At 40.0% G+C, this 21,860-nt stretch overlaps 1 protein-coding gene across 4 annotated transcripts in view; it reads right to left on the reverse strand.

Annotated features, from left to right (window-relative positions):
- GTF2F2 (general transcription factor IIF subunit 2) overlaps positions 1-21,860 on the reverse strand; it is a 201,318-nt gene that overhangs the window by 114,911 nt on the left and 64,547 nt on the right. For all 4 annotated transcript variants that reach the window (XR_008556733.1, XR_003619086.2, XR_008556732.1 and 1 more), the window contains exon 5: positions 9,064-9,145. Coding sequence is in view for 1 of the 4 variants with exons in the window: in XM_008145558.3 (XP_008143780.1) it covers positions 9,064-9,145 (82 nt within the window). In the remaining 3 variants the exon portion in view is untranslated. The remainder of the gene's footprint in view (positions 1-9,063; positions 9,146-21,860) is intronic.

Consider the following 21,860-nt stretch of genomic DNA (forward strand, 5'->3'; position numbering starts at 1 on the left):
ATTCTAAAAGAATCCTTATGTGTATGTCTCTTCTATCATGAAAACTGGATAGGACTGGGAATACCTCCAGGAGAGTTTTAGGACAGGAATTCTTGCTCAGGTAATTGTCATAAGCATATTTATTTAGTGTTTATTTACTGGGTATCTACTCTGTGTCAGATACCTCATGCATTATATAGTATTATTTTATTTAATCTTTATCCTAATACTGAGATGAATAAATAAAGGCACAGAGAGATCATGTCCTTTGCTTAAGATCACACAGCTGGTAAATGGGAAAGCCAGTCTTTGAACCAGGCAATCTGACTGAGCCCAACTCTTTTAACTACCTCAACCTATTATCAAAGCATCTTCATAGATCCAGAATTGCTTTCTATTAAAAGTCTTGGCCCTCAATCCAGAGAAGCAATCAAGAGTGCGAATTTCCCTGATGAGTATTTCACATTCCTAAGATGCTTTCTGGAAAAAAGGTTTTGCTGCAGATCTTATGATTGCCTCCCTAGCACCCACTCCACCCCTTCCCTATTGAGGAGTGGTCACATGCTGTGGATGGGATTGACCCCACTGACTATATATTTCCATAGGTAGGCCCTAATCAGTCCATGTATCCCATCTCCACTGACACATTTATTGGTTCAGGGATAGACTCAGAACCTATGTTAGCCCATTGAATGAAGTGAAGGATTCTGTTTAATGGCTAAAGACAAGGTCACTTAACTTCTGGGTTATATGAATAAAGAGGCAGGTAATCCTGAGAGCTGCATGCAGCTATCTTGCTACCAGGAGATAAACCGGCCTGAGAATAATCAAGCTGGAAAAGACCCAATAAAATTAGAAACAGAGCTAGAACACTGATGATATAGAGAAAGCCATGGCTAAAACCCAGTACCACTGGATTTGATTTATGTGAGTCAGTGAGTTCCTTTTATTTTAAGCCATTTTGCTTCGGGTTTTCTGATTCTTGCAAATGAATGCATCCTGACACTAGGATATTAACCCTTAACGTCAACATTCTCCAAAAACTCTATTCAATGCAAGTTGTTTCAAATAAGATTACAGAAAGCTAAAATGTAATGCTGTACTTCCCTGGTCATGAAATTATAAAATTCCGAGTTACTGCTATGACCTTAACTCTGAGGATTATAGAAAAATGTTTTTCTATAAAACCATTTTCAGTTTATTATTCATTTTGGTGTTTAATAAACTTGATATAAAAATTTACATGAAAATGTTAACACAGTGCTATCATATTACCAATTTTGTGACTACTGGGAAACACAACAGTTTATGGTTAGCCATACCAGTTTGCTCCAGTCTAGAATTTCTAGTATACATTTCTTGATTGCCAGGACTTTTATTATTTGACCCTTACTTTTTTAGTTGTTGTTTTAAAAGGTTATCATCATTTTAGTGTATCCAGGCTATCCACACTAAGGGTGATCTTACATTCACTTAATCTGGGACAGTATTGTCTCAGTATGGTGTCCTTTCTGGTTAGTGCCCACCTTCATTCTCAAAAGTAATTGGCTTTGAACAATAAATTATATAACATATTTATAATTCATCTTGTATCTTTTTAATATAAAAGGATATAGCTAGGCCCTGGCTACTTAGCTCAGTTGGTCAGAGCATGGTCCTGATACCCCAAGGTTGTGGGTTTGATCCCCAGTCAGGGCACATACAAAAATCAACCCATGAATGCATAAATAAGTAGAACAACAAATCGATATTTCTCTCTCTTTTTTTCTCTCTCTCCCTCCCTTCACTTCTCCCTCCCTAACTCTATTCTCTCTCTAAGGAAAAATCAATTTAAAAAAAGGATATAGCTATAAGAGAATCATCCTTATATAAAAACATTTATAAAATAATTATCCTTTGAGAAATTTATATATGGAGAAGAGTCAAAATTACAGTACTAAATATATTCAAATACTAGTTTAAATGTGGTGGGAAAAAATGCTTTAGTGTGGTTATTATGTTAAGCAAAAATTTTATTTGCAGAACTTCTTTGGGGACAAGTCTAGTTCACCTACATGAATGGCATCACCAAGAAATTATGGAAAGATCTACTGAATGAGGGGATCCTTTCCCTCTTCCTTTACAATAAGACATTCTAAGACATCTTTTACCATAATACGGGACATTAGGAATCTAGGCAGGTTCAACATGGTAACCTCTCCCCAGGAAAGAGTGTGAATCACAACTTGCTTCCTACTGTCTGGTGTCTTAGCATAGAAGAGAGACTGATTGTTCTCTTTCCCACAGACAATATTCTGTTCCCAAAGGGAAAGGCTTTCCTTAGGATTTTGAAGAATACTCACAAACACGGTATGAAATAAAAACTTTTGAGACAAGTATTTTTAGATGAGTGACACAAACATGTAGAAGTTAGAGTTCTATATTTTCCCAGTACTGTGACTTTCCTACAAGAAAACGCACATTAGGATGCTTGTGTAATATTTATGTCCCTCTAAATTTAAGACATACAACATATATTACAAATAGGGTGATTACATAATTTATCATTCAACTATTAAGAAAAAACTCAAGATGCTTAACTAATATTTATACTTAATAAAAAGGCAAATTAAAACAATTTAATTAGTATGGCAGATAAGAGCTATTATTAAATATATTTGCAATTTTTCCCCTTCGTTTTTTTTTTTTATTATTTACTTGGTGGCTAAATGGAATGGGATTTTATATTATGAGATGGAACAAAAAAAATTTATAGCATAAGATTCTCTTCTTTCTTGACTTGAATTTCATTGATTTAAGTGTTTACATATTTTTTGGGGTTACTGCAATACTAATTTCTACCTTTATCTAAATGAATGACAGAATCTTATATTTGATTAACATGAGAGTTGTAATTCTCATAAAATCTGACTAAAACTTAATAGCAGAGTGCTATGAGGATTTATTACTAAAATTAAAGTCCTGTTAAGTAACACTAATCCTTAAGAGCATTATTTATAAATTAGAGGCCCGGTGCACGAAATTTGTGCACGGGGGGGTTGGGGGGGGCGGAGTCCCCTCAGCCCAGCCTGCACCCTCTCCAATCCGGGACCCCTCAGGTGATGTCTGATATTCCTCTCACAATCATGGACCGTTGGCTCCTAATTGCTCACCTGCCTGCCTGCCTGGTTGCCCCTAATTGCCCCCACCTGCCAGCCTGATCACCCCTCACTGCCTCTGTGTGCTGGACTGATCGCCTCTAACTGCCCCTTGTGCCGGCCTGGTCGCCTCTAACTGCCCTCCTGCTGCCAGCCAGGTCACCCCCAAATGCCCCTTCCCTGCTGGCCTGGTTGCTCCTAACTGCCGCCCCCCCCCCCCGCCAGCCTGATCACCCCTTACTGCCCCCCCCCCGCAGGCCTGGTCACCCCCAACTGCCCCCTTCCAGCCTAATCACCCCAACTGCACATCCCCCTGCCAGCCTGGTCGCCCCTAACTGCCCCACCTGCTGGCCTGGTCACCTCTTACTGCGCCCCCTGCCAGCCTGGTTGCCCCCAACTGCCTCCCTCTGCCAGCCTGATTGCCCCTAACTGCCCCCCACTGCTGGCCTGGTCACCCCTAACTGCCCCCCCTGCCCGCCTGGTCACCTCTTACTGCGCCCCCTGCCAGCCTGGTTGCCCCCAACTGCCCACCCTGCTGGCCTGATCACCCCTCACAGCCCCCCCCCGCCGGCCTGGTCGCCCCACGCAGTGTGCTAGTTCAGTCATTTGGTTGTCCCTCACGAACTCCCCTGCCAGCCTGGTTGCCCCATGCAGCCTGCTTGTTCAGTCTTTTGGTTGTCCCTCACTACCCCCGCTGCCAGTATGGTTGCCCCATGCAGCCTGCTGTTCAGTCGTTTGGTCGCATCTCACTGCCCCCCCACCAGCCTAATCGCCCCCAACTGCCCCTCCCCTGTCGGCCTGGTTGCCCCACGCAGCCTGCTTGTTCAGTTATTTGGTCGTCCCTCACTAACCCCTCTGCCAGCCTGGTCACCCCATGCAGCCTGCTTGTTTAGTCGTTTGGCCATCCCTCACTAGCCACCCTGCTGGCCTGGTCATAGGCAGCCATCTTGTGAGGGCTTAGGGTTAACTTGCATATTACCTCTTTATTATATAGGACTAGAGGCCCGGTGCACGAATTTGTGCACGGGTGGGGTCTGGCCACCCCCTACCCCATGTGGGCTGAGTGGGCCGGGCCAGTGGTAGGGAGGGGCCGTGGGCCAATGGGGGCAGGGCCGGCTGGGGGGAGGGGCCAAAGGCAGTTGGCTGGCCAGTCCCGCCCCTGATCCGGCCGGCCGCAGTGTGCACCATAGCAACCGGTCGTTCTGGCGTTCTGGTTGCATGGCTTTTATATATATAGATATAAAATACACTTTTTAATATACCCATATATGGTACCAACCACTATTTGCTAAAATACAATATAGAAAAAAACTCACTGAGTAACAAAAAAAAACCTTACTGACTTAAGAAAAGGTCTTTGATAAATAAGTGGAAGACTATTCAACACTTTATATTTTGAAAAAATTCTTAATTGTTGATGAAATAGATTTACATTTGTTTTATAATCATTTCCTCTTTTCAAAGCAAGATGTGTGTGCATGCATATGCACATGTGTGCATACATACATGTGTATATGGACTGAAAAATCAACTCCAGTTTCAAGTGCAGTTCAGTGTAAGAAAATTAAAGAAGCTGAGTGTTGTTGAGTCCTATGTTTTTATACCTGGAGTTTCTATTTCAACCCAACAAATCTTTTTGGGTTTTTAATATTTGAAACACACTATGCTAAGTGCAGAGAATATAAAAAAGAGGGAGGAAGAGTGAGAAGAAAAATAAAATTCAGTCCCTATTTTTATGAAGTTCATAATTTTGTAGAAGATGCAACTACATTCAAGTAAACGGTAGAAAATAGACACTTATATAAACCATTAAAGAATAAGTAAGTATGTGGAATGTAGAAAAGGAGGGTGGCAGATCCTAGCTGGAGTGGGGAGTAGAAGCTATGAGAAGGTTTCCCTAAGTGACAACTGGTTTGGTTTTAAAGGTTCAGAAGGATCTTAGCAGAAGGTAGACAGGCGTCCTACGTAGAATATGCAGCATGTAACAAAGGCATAAGATGTAAAAGTGCCTAGAACATCTGGGGTAACAACTTCTAATGTGATACAGCCATGTGATGTCTAGGTAAAGGAGATTATTTGAAAATGAAGTCAGAAAGTGAGACTAGAGCCAAGTTATAAAAAACTTGAATGTCATTAAGAAGTAGGTAGAGAGTCCCTGAAAAACTTTGAGCATATCCTACCTATTAAAGAGGTAATATGCAAATTGACCGTCACTCCAACACACAAGATGGCCGCCCCCATGTGGTCAAAGATGTCCACCCCCATGTGGACACAAGATGGCCAGCAGGGGAGGGCAGTTAAGGGTGACTGGACCGGCAGAGGAGGGCAGTTGGGGGCAACCAGGCCTGCAGGAGAGAGCAGTTTTGGGGGACCAGGCCTGCAGGGGAGGGCAGTTGAGGGGAACCAGGCCTGCAGTTGGGGGCAACCAGGCCAGCAGGGGAGGGCAGTTAGAGGCAACCAGGCTCCAGGGGAGGGCAGCTGGAGGCGACCAGAGTGGCAAGGGAGAGCAGTTAGGGGTGATCGAGCCAGCAGGAGAGGGCAGTTGGGGGGCGACTGGGCTGGCAGGAGAGGGCAGTTAGAGGTGACCAGGCCAGCAGGGGAGGGCAGTTAGGGGCAATCGGGCCGGCAGGGGAGCAGTTAGGCATCTATCAGGCTGGCAGGCAGAAGTGGTTAGGGGCAATCAGGCAGGCAGGCAGGTGAGCAGTTGGGAGCCAGCAGTCCTGGATTGTGAAAGGGATGTCCGACTGCCCATTTAAGGATCAGGCCTAAACAGGCAGTCCGACATCCCTCGAGGAGTCCCAGATTGGAGAGGATACAAGCTGGGCTGAGGGACACACACCGCCCTCCCCCATGCATGAATTTCGTGCACCGGGCCTCCAGTGTGTGATATATCTAGGTACAGGATAGCTCAAGTACTGAATTGCCAATTCTGTCCTCAAACACTTAAACTGTACTAGAGCAAGGATGGCAATAAATATAAGTTATAGGGTACATACATTAGAAAGTGTTATGTGCTATGAAGAAAATACAAGTATAGGAGGAAGTAGCATAGTCAGGGTGGGCCTTATTAAAGTAGAATCTGAAAAGAGATTTGAAAGTGGCGAGGAGTTGAGCCATGCAGTTAATCTGGAAAAATTATGTTGCAAGCAGAAAAGCACATCCAAAACAAAGGCCCTAATACAGAAGTGTGCCTAGAGTAATTACAGACTACTAGAGGCCCTGTGTACGAAATTCGTGCACGGGAGTGGGAGGGTGTCCCTCAGCCCAGACTACACCCTCTCCAACCTAGGACCCCTCGGAGGATCCCGGTGGGATCAGGCCTAAATTGGCAGTCAGACATCCCTCTCCCAATCCAGGACTGCTGGCTCCTAACCGCTCACCTGCCTGCCTGATCTCCCCTAATCGCCCTCCCCTGCCAGCCTGATCCCCCCGCCCCCCAACTGCTCTCCCCTGCCGGCCTGATTGCCCCTAACGGCCTCTGCCTCAGCCCCTGCCACTGTGGCTTTGTCCAGAAGAAGGACTGGACAACTGGAAGATGTCTGGTCTATCTGGTCTAATTAGCATATTATCCTTTTATTAGTATAGATTAGGAGATGAATGTGGAGAGAAGGGAGAGGAATGAAAGAGTGATCATGTAGGACCCTGCAGACAACTGCAAGGGCTTTAATTTTATTCTGAATAATACAGCAAACATTGCAAATGACATGTGAGTAGAGGAATGGCATGATTTGACAGATTTTAAAAGAACTACTCTGACTACTGTGCTGACAACAGACTACAGTGGGGCAAAGGTGGAAGCAGGAACTTGGTTAGGAGGCTATTGCAGTGATCCAGGTGAGAAATGACAGATCATGTGGGTGATGAGAAACGGTGAGACTGCAGATGTGTAATATTTTAAAGGTAGTGTTAATCAGATTTTTCTGACACATTGGATGTGGGGTATGAGAGAAGAGTCAGGAATGTGATCAAGGTTCTGGACTGACAAAATGGGAGGGCAGAGTTAACTCAAATGAGAAAGACTGCTGGTGGAGCAGGTTTTTGGGGAAAGATGGGAAGTTCAATTTTTGACATATTCGAAATATCTATTGGACAATGAACCAGGCTTTGAGATGTATAAGTTTGGAGTTCAAAGAAAAGTTCTGGGCTGAAGCTTCTGTTTTGTTCTGCCTACAACAAATCCTGCATTCCAGGCTTGCAGAACTATAAGCAAGTCTCTACTGTGCTCCCCAAGTCCTTGTGCCTTCATATCTCTGTGTAGAGTGTTCTTACTCCTGTCTTTTCCCACGTGGTAAAAAATTCCACCTCCTCAAACTGACGGTAGGTGTCTGTTTTATGAAACTCAGATGATTATCATCTCCTGACGCACCCTATTTCCTAAGTCACTTAAGTAACTAAAATATGCAATGGCTGGTGTTTTAACACACTCTAAAGGCTACACAATTTTAATTTCTTTTTTGTTAAGAAAAAAGCAGCCATTTCATAAACACCAGCTACTTGTCTGCTCATTATCAGAAATCTTTAAAGAAAATCAAGACCACAGAAAAAATCGTGGCACGTGAGTAACCAGATTTTGCATTTTCCAATTTCAGTAGTTATTTGAAGACAAATCTTCAAAAAGACTTTACAGGTTAAAAACAAAGAGAGAAACATCTTCTGCCTAAGTTCCAAAGTTATAAAAAATTTTTCATTTTGATTGTCATACTTTTATTTGCTGTGGGGAGGCATTTAAATTAGAGGAATTATTGGACAAGAAAACCAGTCTCTTTTTTTTCATTCCCAAGAGATAAAACTCTAATTGAGAAAAGGAGAAAAATTAAAAAGATGATGTGCAATTTAGAGATGATCCAGCTCAACCAGCCCCTAAATGAGAATAATGAAATCTGAGAGGCTGCCACTACCACATCAACAGGTGTGCTCAACTACCAGCTCTGTGTAGTTAGTCTACTAAAATGAAGCTCCACATGGCAGAATTTTGTCTGTTTTGTTTCACATAGTAAGTACTAAAACAAACAAATTTATGATTCTAAACTATATGGGGCTGAAATACATTCAATATAAACTATAAAAGTATAATACAATTCTTCAAGGTTTAAAAATTGCTGACTCTGAAAGTCACAAAATTTAAAGTATCAAGAATTTGTAATCATTATCTTTAAATATTATAAAATGTTAGCCACATACAAAAGTGGGAAAGTGAGGACCCTGAAGCAAAAGCTCTAACAAAGTAATAAGTTTATAAAATGTTCTCTGTAGATCAAAAGTAAAGGATGATATTCTAGTAATACACTTGCTTTATACAGTATAGTATTTTAGATATTATGGGAAGATTATAACCTTTGAAATTAAAATAGTACAAAGATATCATTACACAGCTTTGGAAAATCAAGATTTATATGGATAACTAGAAAAAGAAGTTTTAAAATGTTTGATTCCATGTTATAATACACAGTATCTTAAAATACCACAAATAAACAACCCATGTTCTGAAAGTTCCCTTGCCAAAGAAACTCTTACTTGGGGTTTTTAAAAACTGAAGTATAAATGACATATAACATTATATTTTTAGGTGTAGTATTAGTTGTTCAACATAATGACTTGATAATCATATACATTGCAAAATGATCACCACAATAAGTGTAGTTAACATTAGTTACCATACATGGTTACAAAACATTTTTTCTTATGATGAGAATTTTTAAGATCTACTCTCTTAGCAACTTTCAAATATGCAATAAAGTATTATTAAATGTAGTCACCCTGCTGTAAACTACCTCCCTATGACTTATTTTATAACTGAAAGTTTGTTCTTACTTGGTTTTAAAACCAAACAGTTTTTGAAAACCCTTTCAATTATAACCATAGTTGTAGTCAATAGGCAATCTAACATATGCATTTCAATCCCTAAAAGGAAATACCAGGTATTATTTTAAAGTTAAAAAACACCAACCTCTTTAATCTCATGTAGTTTTCACTTGCAGCAGGTCGGCATTCAGCTCTTTGTACCACTATTCCTTCCAATGAAAGCTTATCTTGAATGGAAAGAAAAAAATAACAAATGTATCAGAGTTAACATTTATCATATTCAAGATTGTATTCTGTCACATTACCCACAGTAATAATAAAATAAAAGAAATAATAAAAATCAAAGAAACAAAAGGAATATATTTTAAAATTACAGTTTACATTCAGTATTATTCTGTAATAATGTCAGGTATACAGTACAGTGGTTAGACATTTATATAATTCATGAAGTGATACCCCCGATAAGTCTAGTAACCACCTGACCTCATACATAGCTCTTACTATATTATTGACTATATCCCTATGCTGTAATTTACATCTCTGTGACTATTCTGTAACTACCAATTTGTATTTCTTAATCTCTTCACCTGTTTCACCATCCTCCCCACCCCATTTTCCTCTGTTAACTGTCAGTCTGTTCTCTGTATCTATGAGTCTGTTTCTATCTTGTTCATTTTTTTCAAAATGAATAGTTTAAAGTTGATAGTAGAGTCATTGGTCAGAATAGAGAAAAACTTTATTCTTGGCTAGTAAAAAAACAGGCTCCTGTCAGGTTTATTTATTGGGCTGCTGCAACTCCTTGCCAATAAAATAGCTTTTATGCACTTAGCTCTTCCTCAAGAGAATAGCTTAAAAGGACATAAAATTTTAAAAATTGAATATAAAAGAGGCATGTGTACACATCCATATATATGTAAATAAAATCCTAGAATACACAGTGACTTGAACAGCCAGCCTAGAAAATATTGTGAAACTGCGCAGGTCCATTGTCTAGGTCATTCTATGTACCAGTTCTGCCTGCCAGTTGCTCTGACTTCTCTTTCCAGCAGAATCATTAATTTGGGTGTGTCCAAACTAGACGCTGAAGTGCTATGAATAATTGTCCAAACAGAAGGACAATTTTTCTTACCATTAAAAAGATTTTTCTTGGTGACCCTCATACAAAATTCAAGAGAAACAGAAAAAGGAAACAAAGTTAGCACTACTGTGTGCCTACTAGGCACCAAGCATTGTGGTAAAGTCACTTAAAATACTGTATCTTATTTGATAATATATATGACTATCCCATGAGAGTATCAGCTTTGCTATAGCCTGGAAATATATGACTATAGTTAGAAAAAGCTATGGCTCAGTCATATTTCTGTGAGAATTCATCCAGGTTTTGAGAAGAGAATCAGGAAATCCTTTGGCTCATCAGCCATGCATTTATGACTCAGCTCTTCAGGTTGAATGACTTTATGCACTACTCTAACATTAACTAAATGCCTACTATGTGAAGGGCACCATCTAGGCATTGTGGAATCAAAGATGATTAAGACAGTACTATCTTCAGGAAACATGCAGTTCCCTGGGGGAGAGAGATAAACTGACCAAACTGTAAAGTGCAGACAGAACCGCACTTACAAGATTTATACTAGAAAAACTCTCATAGGGTGATGACCTTTCTTAATTTTGTCTTCAAAATCCAGGAGACTCCCTGTTGTAGCCCATATGCAATAATTGTGAACACACTATGTAATTCAATGGTTCAAGAGTCCATCAGTGCAACATACGCAACAAATCTCAAGAACAATCTGTCAGATGACAAAAAGAGCAATGATGAGAAATGCCTACCTTACATCAAAGTATGCCAGGAAGGAAATAATAAGCCCCTATTTTATTAATTATTTTATATTAAATTTAAAACATCTAAAAATTTTCCTATTAATGGATTTAATAAGATTAGAATTTCAATTTTCTTAAAACAAAAACAAATCTTATATTCGAGTTTGCTTCTCACTGAAGCTGAAAGTTCTATCTAGAAAACCAACTTAACAATAACAAGATTTGGGGAAATTTCAATGTATAAAGTATCATAAATGTATTAGAAAAGCACACTATTAAAACACATATTAATCCTTTTTGTTGGTTACTCCTCACCCAAGGGTATTTTTTTCTATTTATTTTTAGAGAGAGTGGAAGGGAGGGAGGGGGAGAGAAACATCAATGTGAGAGAGACACGCTCTTCAACAGGGGTTGAGGATAGAACCTGCAACTCAGGTAGGTACATGACCTTGACCGGGAATCGAACCAGAGACCCTTTGGTGTGCGGGTCAACACTCTAACCACTGAGCAATAACAACCAGGGCAGTAATACTTTTTTAAAAACAAAATACATCTAGAATACTGTTCCTGAAAAAAAATTTATTTATATAGATCCATGTGTTTATTAATGTTGAATACCACGAGAGGTATCTAATACCACCTGTGAATGCTCCTCACCTAAATTTAGTAGTATCTACTACTGCACGTTAACAGGCTAATTTAATTTCTAGTTTCAATATTCTCCATATAACACTGGTAAGGTAAGAAGTGGCCAAAGCACCTGGCCCATTTTAACATGGCCACCACTCTCATCACTATTCTTTAATCAGGGTCACTCGCACAAAGCAATAAAATTCACTTTCCAAAACCATAGTTTTATGACCATTATATTACATTTTCAACAAAAAAATAACTTTTTCTTTAAATCTAAAATAGCTTTTATATGCTTCTTAAGGGAAAAGAGAAGTCTTTGTACCGATTAATTGGCTGTTCTTAACATCACATCTCTGTTCACTGTTATCCTTTCTCCCTTCTCCTCTTAAATAAAAATTTAAAAGCCAATTTATTTATGATACAGCTCACTAAGCAAAGTGTAAAGCCTTCATATACCTTAAAGCTTCACAGGAACATGTTTTCATATTCTTTCCACTAAACCATATTTCTTTTCTTCCTCAAGACATTGCTTAAGATTTTAGGGGAAAGGTATTAAATATTATATTTAATTACTTAAAGCATTTGAATACCAATGCTGTTAATTATAGATCATATTTATTAAATATAGGAACCCTTTCTTGAGACTACTTTGTTAACCCATTTTGAAAGACCATAAATACTTGAAAAATAATCCATTATTTTGCTCATACATGTATCAGATATTTACTGAGTGCCTTTCAAGTAAAAGATAATGCAAAAACACATCGAGAATAGCAAAGATAAATGAAACATGGCTCCTGCTCTCAAGGAGTGGATTCTGTTACAGCTAATCACAAATGGTCTGTGGCACATATTCTTAAAAAGTATTAATGACCAAGAGTTTTCATTTATGTGGGTTTTATCCACCAATACTTACCATATTAGACACTAAAACTGAAAAAATGTTTAGAAAATCAGGGTGAAAAAGACATAAAAGCCTTGGCATTATTATGAAAGCAGTTTTGATTTCACAGACCCCTTGAAAGGGTTTCAGGGACTCCTGTTCCCAGCAGTTTCCAGATCATATATTCAGAGCTGCTGGTCTAGTAGGATGATAAGATAGGTATACAAATCATTATAATACCCTAGAAGCACTTTTGAAAAACTTCCACCTGACACACTTCCAGATTACCAAGACTCTCAACTCCTCTCTTTTAAATATGACAGGTGCCCACAGCTTACTCTGCATTACTGAGTGGCAGGTTAATCCTCAGCACTCGCACACACTTCTGCTCCAACTATGCTAGAATCCACTTATGCTAGCTTTGCTCTGTTAGTAATTATGCAATTTGATTATATACTACACTGGAGGCCCAGTGCATGAAATTCGTGCACGGGGTGTGTGTCCCTCAGCCCAGCCTGCACCCTCTCCAATCTGGGACCCCTCGAGGGATGTCCGGTCTAAACGCGCAGCCGGACATCCTCTCACAATCCAGGACTGCTGGCTCCCAGCTGCTCGCCTGCCTGCTTGCCTGATTGCCCCTAACTGCTTCTGCCTGCCAGCCTGATCACCCCCTAACCACTCCCCTGCCAGCCTGATTGATGCCTAACTGCTCCCCTGCCAGCCTGTTTGCCCCTAACTGCCCTCCCCTGCAGGCCTGGTCACCCCTAACTGCCCTCCCTTGCAGGCCTGATCCCCCCCAACTGCCCTCCCCTGCAGGCCTGATCCCCCCCAACTGCCCTTCCCTGCAGGCCCGGTCGCCCCCAACTTCCCTCCTCTGCCGGCCTGGTCACCCCTAACTGCCCTCCCCTGTAGGCTTGAACGCCCCCAACTGCCCTCCCTTACAGGCCTGGTCCCTCCCAACTGCCCTCCCCAGCTGGCCATCTTGTGGTGGCCATCTTGTGTCCACATGGGGGCAGCCATCTTGTGTGTTGGAGTGATGGTTAATTTGCATATTACTCTTTTATTAGATAGGATAGAGGCCTGGTACATGGGTGGGGGCCAGCTGGTTTGCCCTGAAGGGTGTCCCGGATCAGGGTGGGGGTTCCCTTGGGGCGTGGGGCGGCCTGGGCAAGGGGCGTGTGGTGGTTTGCAGGCCAGCCACACCCCCCAGCGACCCAAGTGGAGGCCCTGGGATCTGGGATTTATTTATCTTCTATAATTGAAACTTTGTAGCCTTGAGTGGAGACCAAGGCAGGCCAGGGCTGCGGGAGCTTGGCTTCCTCCATCGCCAGGGGCAACTCAAGCCTCCTGCTCTCTCCAGCTCCATGGCTGCCGCCATTTTTGTTGGGATTTATTTATCTTCTATAATTGAAACTTTGTAGCCTCGAGTGGAGGCCTTGGCCGGCCAGGGTGCGCGGAAAGCTTGGCTTCCTCCATCGCTGGGGAAACCCAAGCCTCCCTCCTGCTCTCTCTGTGGCTGCAGCCATCTTGGTTGGGTTAATTTGCATACTCGCTCCTGATTGGCTGGTGGGCGTGGCTTATGCATGTAGCGGAGTGATGGTTAATTTGCATATTACTCTTTTATTAGATAGGCTAATCCCATTAATTATGTGTATGGGGAAGGGAGATGCTTCTAAGAAACAAGTCTAGAAAGATTCTGCATTCAATTTGTTTCCCAGTGTCTAAGTATTTGCTCCTTTTTAGAGAAACAAAAATTGAAAATCTAACTCGATTGTAGGTTTAATTTTCACAAGAAAAAGCAGATGCTCAATCCGCATACTATATTGAAAGCAGTGACCTACATGAACACTGGTAACTAAATGTACATTTATAAGTTTTAAGATATAATGTTTAAAGCAGTAGGAATGTATATTAATATCATTTTATGATTCCCTACCTTTGAGTTTAACTGAGTATAGCTCCTTCCATATGGGTATGGAATTCTACTGTATTAGTATAAAGTAGAATTTGTTAATGCATAAGGAGTATAAGATATACACAGAGTACTGGAAATCACATGCATATCACACACACACACAATGTCTAGCTGGGGATCACAAAGAGCTGTGATAGAGAAAGCAATGTTTGTGTTGGACCTTGAAAAATGGATAGGATTTCGACTGGTAGGCAAATCAGAAGGGCACTGAAGGTTGTGGGAACAGTGTGTGCAATGGCTTTCATCTCTGCCTCTCTGTCACTTGAAATTTTAAACTAAGGGACCACACCAGAAATCACTGGAATGACGTGGTCATGACACCACTTTTAAGAGAAGCCACTTAAGCTCATTCTACTGAAAGTCTTGGAATGGCTCAATTCCTACCTTTTCCTAGACTTAGCTATTTGTTCAAATCTTCTTTGGATTCTGGGAACTATTCCAAATCCTTTTTAAATTCTATCCCTAACCCTCTACCCCTCCTTTTTTGCTAAATTGTTTTACTAATTGGTTTCTGCCAATTGTATCAAAAAGAATCTTAATGAGTATGAACACACTTTTGGTGATGGTGTTTTATTTATCTATAAAAATTTGAAGGAAGATTTTTAAAAGTTAAGTATACAAAGCACATCCCATAAAAATAACTGAAGACTTCTAGTTCTGATGCTGTCATCTTCAAAGTGTTACTTTGGAGACATTATTTCACATCTCTGGGCCTCAGCAATGAAGTTACTGGAATCTCTATGATCTCTTTAAAAAAAAAGAAGAAACACATAACTGGCCTTCCTATCTAATTGGTAAAGTTTTATTATTTCATCAGTGTTTATTTTTTTTGCTCTAACACTTTCTAAAAGATCTAGATATAATTAAATTTTCTTTGAGTAGAAATTAGTGAGAAAATGTTTCTTAGATTGACAAAATGTTGAGAAGCTGCCCAAGACCTGATAATACACAAATTTCTGCTCTAAGCTGAACCTTTCAACTCTATATCTCAATTTGAGATATACTCTGTGTTGAAGAATTCAAGAGAATTAAGTGGCACTTTTTACAAGTTAAGGGCATTCCTAGTTTGAACAAGTTAAAGTAATAAGTAAGCAGGAAGGGTGCTTATTAGCATCGGCATGTAAGTAATTCGAGCCAGCATGTTAGGAACATGTTAGGCATCAGGAAGTTACAGGCATTCATTTCCACAAGATCACTCTGGATCCAGTTCAATGTGGAGGCTTTTAAGAGTACTTACAACTCAAAGTAAAATACAGATGACTGGGCTAGTAACCAAGATTTTGGACTGATCCACGAGACTTCTGAAGCTACTTTTCTGGATTCACACTTATATCAAATCTGTCTACCCTGTCTGGAAAAGTAATGAAGAGCAGGTGCATTTAAAAGGTAAATCATTTTCAATATTCCTAGTAGTTGCCATTATCCTCTTTTAAAATCTTTTCCTAGCAGATTTTGCCTGTGATTCACAGGTAAGAAGCTACTTGGCATCTTAACAAGCCAGTTAGGTAAACTTGCAGTCCCTTTAAATTAAGAAGGAAATCTTTATTCAAATTTGTGAATTGATTCTCTAATCTCTATTTAATCTTCAGAAATTTTAGGAGTAAAAGATCATGCTCAGATTTCAGTAAACTTACAGAGTTAGGATTTGATTATTTACTTCAAAAGTAACAAATGAGCAGTCATATAAATATTCCCAAAAGTTATCTGTTAATGTAATATGTTTTCTTATAGTAATATTCAAACTACAAATATGCCTAATGCCCTGGGAATTCCTAATTTTAAACCAAATATTGTAACCTATTTTGAGAACTATATTTAGAATTTAGAAAAAATTTCAACTTCTTCACTCACAGTTACTACTCTTCAACTTTTCCCCTACAGACTGGGAGAAAGAAAGGGATGTTGTAGTGCTGATCAAAGGGCACCCATGAACTACAAAACTGATTGCCTAGGAATAGAAAGGAAAGTGGTTAGCCACGGTACAAAATCAAAGGCAGTGGCTGTAAGTATGTAGAGTTTTTTATATGAGTCTATAGAAACCATAAGAGACTTCTGATAAAAGAAATAACTTAGTGACTGAGCATTTTAAAAACAAACATTTGTCTATTTTAATACTTTCAAAGCAAGTTCATAAGTTATCATTCCTCCTATACTTCATGCTAGTCTCCTTTTCGCTTGTTACACCACACGTATACTTAATCCAATATAAAAAGCTCTTACCTACAGATATGGGCATGATGTTATGTTGTTGTATAAATAATCATAATCTCTAATCTCAAAGCTGCTTTAACGAATAAGCGGCTGAATAAACCCAGCAATAAAATACGAATGCTGTAATCCTATATAATAAAAGGTTAATATGCAAATTGACCCTAACAGCAGAATGACCAGGAACAACCTGTCACTATGATATGTACTGACCACCAGGGAGCAGATGCTCAATGCAGGAGCTGCCCCCTGGTGGTCAGTGCACTCCCCCAGGGGGAGCTCTGCTCAGCCACAAGCTGGGCTGACAGCTGTGAGCGCAGTGGCAGCACTAAGGATTTCCGGTTGTGGTTTTAGGCCCATTCCCTGTGGGGCTACACCATCAGCTGGACATCCCCTGAGGGCTCCCGGGCTGCAAGAGGGATGTCTGACTGCCAGCTTAGGCCCAATCCCCTGGGGAGCAGGCCAGGTTGAGGGACCCCGTGGAGTGCACAAATTTTCGTGCACCAGGCCTCTAATATAATAATAAATGCAAAAGGGCAGGGAAATCATAGTACTGTAATAGTTTGTTTTATTCAGATCTTCATCAAAGGTTGCAATCCAGCTTTGGCTGCAGTACTTGAAATGAGAAAGAATTTAAAAACAACAGAAAAAGTGATTAAATAGAAAAAAACAAATCCTTCCAGGAAAGATTAAGTCTCCCAGAGAAAAGACTCTTACTATAGTGCTATATTTTAGTTAAATACTGCCAAAAACTGTGCTACCTGTGATGAGGGGCACAAAGGAAAAAACAAAACAAAACAAAACAAAACACAGACACAGTGCTTAGAAAGATTATAACATAGTTGGGGGATATTATTATTATTAATATTATCAATATTATTAATGAAATACTTATAGGCAATCACTGACATTTTAAAATCACTGGTTATGATCCAAGTTTTATTAATTTCATCCTGTTTTCTTCATCATGTTTAATTAGTGACAGTAGTAATACTATACACTAGTTTAGTTCTTTATGATTTTTATGATATTTTAATATTAAGTGGCCCTCACAAATAACAGTGTAGAAATTATGTCCCCAACAAGAACTCCTTTGAGATAAGTTCCCTTTCCTGAGCTCATTGTCTTTTATAAAGTAGTCCTTCGACTCTGTTTGACCATTAGAATCAACTGCAGAGGCTCACTCCCAGAGATTATTTTCTAACTGCATTGTGAGGGCAAGAGGAAGTGGTATTTTTATAACCTCCCTAGATAATTTAATATGCACCACCCCTTCTCACTTTCCCTCTGCCTATATCTCTGTTAGTTTTATTTTATGGAGTAATAACTCATAGTGCTGATCAAATATTTCATCAAATCTAAGATACTGTCAATTGTAATATTCACCATTTTTATGTGTCACTAAAGGAAGACAAAATACTGCCATGAAACTTTTATAAGCCAATAATTTTAACATATACCCTGAAATGCTTAATGTTTCAGAAATGTTAAATGTCAAAATGTGCAATATAATAAAGTTCTCCATTCCTAATTCCCAATCACTCTACTCTCTATGAATAAGAAACTGCATTTGCTCCTATGAACTATCATATCTTGTTCTGCTATTCAGGCCCCCTTCTCTCTCCTCCACACCATCTCACTTCTAAAGACACAAGAGGATCTAAAGATAAGAGGACAATAGAAGGAACATGGTAGGGGACAGCATTTGGGAGAAGAGACCTGTCTGGTCACTGATTTCAAAGTAATATTACTTTCATAAGTTTAAGTCATATACCTCATTTTGAGAATGTAGATAATGGTTATCCTCTAAAATAGAAAGCTAATATGCTAATCAACCGAAGAGCAGAACGACTGGTCGCTATGACACGCTCTGACCACCAGAGGGCAGACGCTCAACGCAGGAGCTGCCCCCTGGTGGTCAGTGTGCTCCCATAGGGGGAGCGCTGCTCAGCCAGAATCCGGGCTCAGGGCTGGCGAACGCAGCGGTGGTGGCGTCAGTCCGACATTCCCCGAGGGCTCCCGGACTGCGAGAGGGTGCAGGCCGGGCTGAGGGACACCCCCCCCCCCACACCCCCACCCCCATGCACAAATTTTGTGCACCCGGCCTCTAATTAATTTATAACATCTTTTCAAAGAGAATGCAAAATTCTGTTTTGCCAAATAGCAATATATAAATGAGTTCAATACAATTTCAAAGTTCACTTGATGGTTTATAGAAGTGCTTTGCTTATCTGATTACAATAAGATTTTCTAGTGAATAATAACCATAGGTTACACTTCAAAAAAGAGAAAACTCATTTAAAAAAACTTGAATGACTCCTGCTTACAGAATTATAAAACATAGGTTTCCCTGAAACACTCAGCTCCCAAAGTACATTTAAAACATTAGTTAATATGATTTGTAAATTGTTTTCAAGATGACCTCTGTAATGAAACGCAAAGAAATATGGATAGAATTTTGCCTGAATTTCTCATTTAGTTTGTCGTTTTTATTTGTGCACCTTCTGATACATAGCGCTTTATTCTTCTCTAACTCCTCAAAAGAGGCTAAAAATTTGCTGGTGTAGCAGTTTCCTGGGCTTCTTTGAAGGCCCAGTTTAATACTGTAAAACATTTACAAGTGTATTCATCTGACTAGGACCACCCATCCACATCACCTTCTAGCCCAGTGATGGGCAACCTTTTGAGCTTGGTGTGTCAAACTTTGCCAAAAAACTGAGCATAACTCAGGTAGTGTGTCACTTTGAGGAAAAAACTAACTCCAAGACTCTAGTCGCAAATATTTCATCCTCAGGAGCAGCAAATGTTTCATCCTCGGCATGCGGCCGCGTGTCATCAGAAATGGCTACGCGTGTCAGTGCTGACACGCGTGTCATAGGTTCGCCATCACTGTTCTAGCCAAAGGTTATATATCCAGTGAGACCCAGGATACAAGTAATCTGCATAGTTACTTAGACACTGATTAATCAGCAATAGAAGGTAGGTGAGGTAGTATGCACTTGTATTAGTACAATCCCGGTACCAGACAACATCTAATGTAGATGAATTTATATTTCAAAATAAAACAAAAGTCTGGACACTTAAGTAGATTTTTATTAAAATGAATTAAATTCTTGATTCTTTAAAAATGTTAATATACTATACTGTACAATTTATTTTTATTTTTAAATGTTTTTATTGATTTCAGAGAGGAAGGGAAAGGGAGAGATAGAAACAATAATGATGAGAGAGAATCACTGATCAGCTGCCTCCTGCAAGGCCCCCACTGGGGATCGAGCCCACAACCCAGGCATGTGCCCTGACCGGGAATCAAAACCTGACCTCCTGGTTCATGGGTTGATGCTCATCCACTGAGCCACAGTAGTCAAGCTATTTTTATTTTTTTAACAGAAGACGCTAAAGTGAAATAGTCATAGCTGAGTATCAAAATGAATGTTTCTCATATTGAATTATGGTAATGACAATGACATCATTTCCTGTCAGGAATTGGTAGATAAGATAGGAATGACTCCAACTGGCCTAGTGAACAATTAGCATCACTATATACTGAAAGGTTTAGCTAGAATTTGGGTAGGAATTGGGCCTAACCAATGGATATACTCGTATCAAGAACCTGACGACAATGGCTTTGTTTAAACCCTCAAAGTTGGCTAAAGAGCCCTGTATATGTGTGATTTACAGATGTCTAAAATAGAGGTAATCTAACCCCAGTAAAACTGTCTGCAAAGCAGCCAAAACCGGTTTGGCTCAGTGGATAGAGCGTCAGCCTGCAAACTGAAGGGTCCCGGGTTCGATTCCAGTCAAGGGCACGTATGTTGGTTGTGGGCACATCCCCAATGGGGGGCGTGCAGGAGGCAGCTGATCGATGTTTCTCTCTCATCAATGTTTCTAACTCTATATCTCTCTCCCTTCCTCTCTGTAAAAAATCAATAAAATATATATTTTTTAAAAACTGTCTGCAAAGCAGATGAAACTCTCAAGTCTAGTGGAACTAAGTGAGCTAATCATTGATGTGTGGGTAAGCTCTTCTGCTTAATCTACTGATCTGCTTAATTCCAGTTTGTATCTACAGTAAGGCAGAGAAATGTGGTCACATAAACCATGGATATTTCCATTAGCTTTGGTCCTGAAACACCATTTTCATAGTTATGACCTGATTGACATTACCTAGGACAAGCTTCCCCTACCCCACATGCCCCAAGCAAGTAAACATACGTTTAGAATAGACTGAAAAACAACAACAACAACAAACAACCAAGGTGCTTTCTCCTAAGGGGCATGTGGACCACAATAGGCAGCAATGATGAACAACCCCCTGCAATTCTGTAAACCTCAATCTTCTTGTTTTATGGTATAACATGGAGTGATGAGGGTAAGGTGGGGACTACTGTGTGCCATTTTGCAATGAAGTTACATGCAAAACGGCCTACTGAGTGCCATTTTTCATTTTTAAGACTGCAAGTGGGGACAACAGGACACAGAATAAGAGTCCTATAGTTTCATATCAGATCCTAGTCAGGCACTTAAGACAAGGTTTCCATTACACTATTGTTGCCAAGCCACAGGTGGCAAACAAATCATACACGTCAAGTTTGCGGAAGCCAAGAACACTAGAGTGAGAAAAAGTGACCACAGGATAGAGGCACCTGATGGGATAGTTCAGTCTGTCAAAACAAGCAACAAAAACAAAGAGCAAGCATCAGTAGTTTTAAAAACAGGCATCCGAAACCAGAAGTGAGCAAATTAGCAAATGTAAGGCGCCCTGGAGTGAGGGCCGAAGAGGTCAGAAGTTCCACTTCTGCTGCCTCACCTTCCCACCCTATGGAAGCCCATCCTCTAGCAGCACTAGTTTCCTTTCCAGTAACAGGGTGAAAGGAAGCAGATCCAGCATCACACAGTATTTGACTACATCACTTTAAACATACACAGAAAATACCAGCACAGTCTCTATCACTATACTACAGTTATGTTCTATTGATTCTGATGTCGCATAACATTCATGAAAAGAACTTTGGTTGATTCTGCCATTATATGGTGCTACTCATGTGCAGTGATGATGAACATAAGAATTCCATGAAAATATTTCCAAAGTTGTACTAAAAATTCCAATCTATTCACTATGTCTTAAAAAGAAGACTTGATTAAAAAAAAAAAAAAAGTCAACACACACTGAATATAACAGCAAACTCTTCTTAAATGAGACAGGACGGAGAGGAAGCTTTAGTACTTAGTGTTGGCCATTAACAAGCTATAAAGTTCTAGATAAAACAGTTAACATTCTCTGGAATGCAATTGTGTCTCTGGTAAAACGAAGAGGTTAAATCTCATGGTCTCTAAGCAATAACCAGCCCTAAAAAATGTTCTGTTTTAGATTTCTAGTCTGATTTCAATGGGCTTTTGATAATCTCAATGACATATA

The sequence above is a fragment of the Eptesicus fuscus genome, chromosome 8 (assembly GCF_027574615.1).
Source record: "Eptesicus fuscus isolate TK198812 chromosome 8, DD_ASM_mEF_20220401, whole genome shotgun sequence".
NCBI lineage: Eukaryota > Metazoa > Chordata > Mammalia > Chiroptera > Vespertilionidae > Eptesicus > Eptesicus fuscus.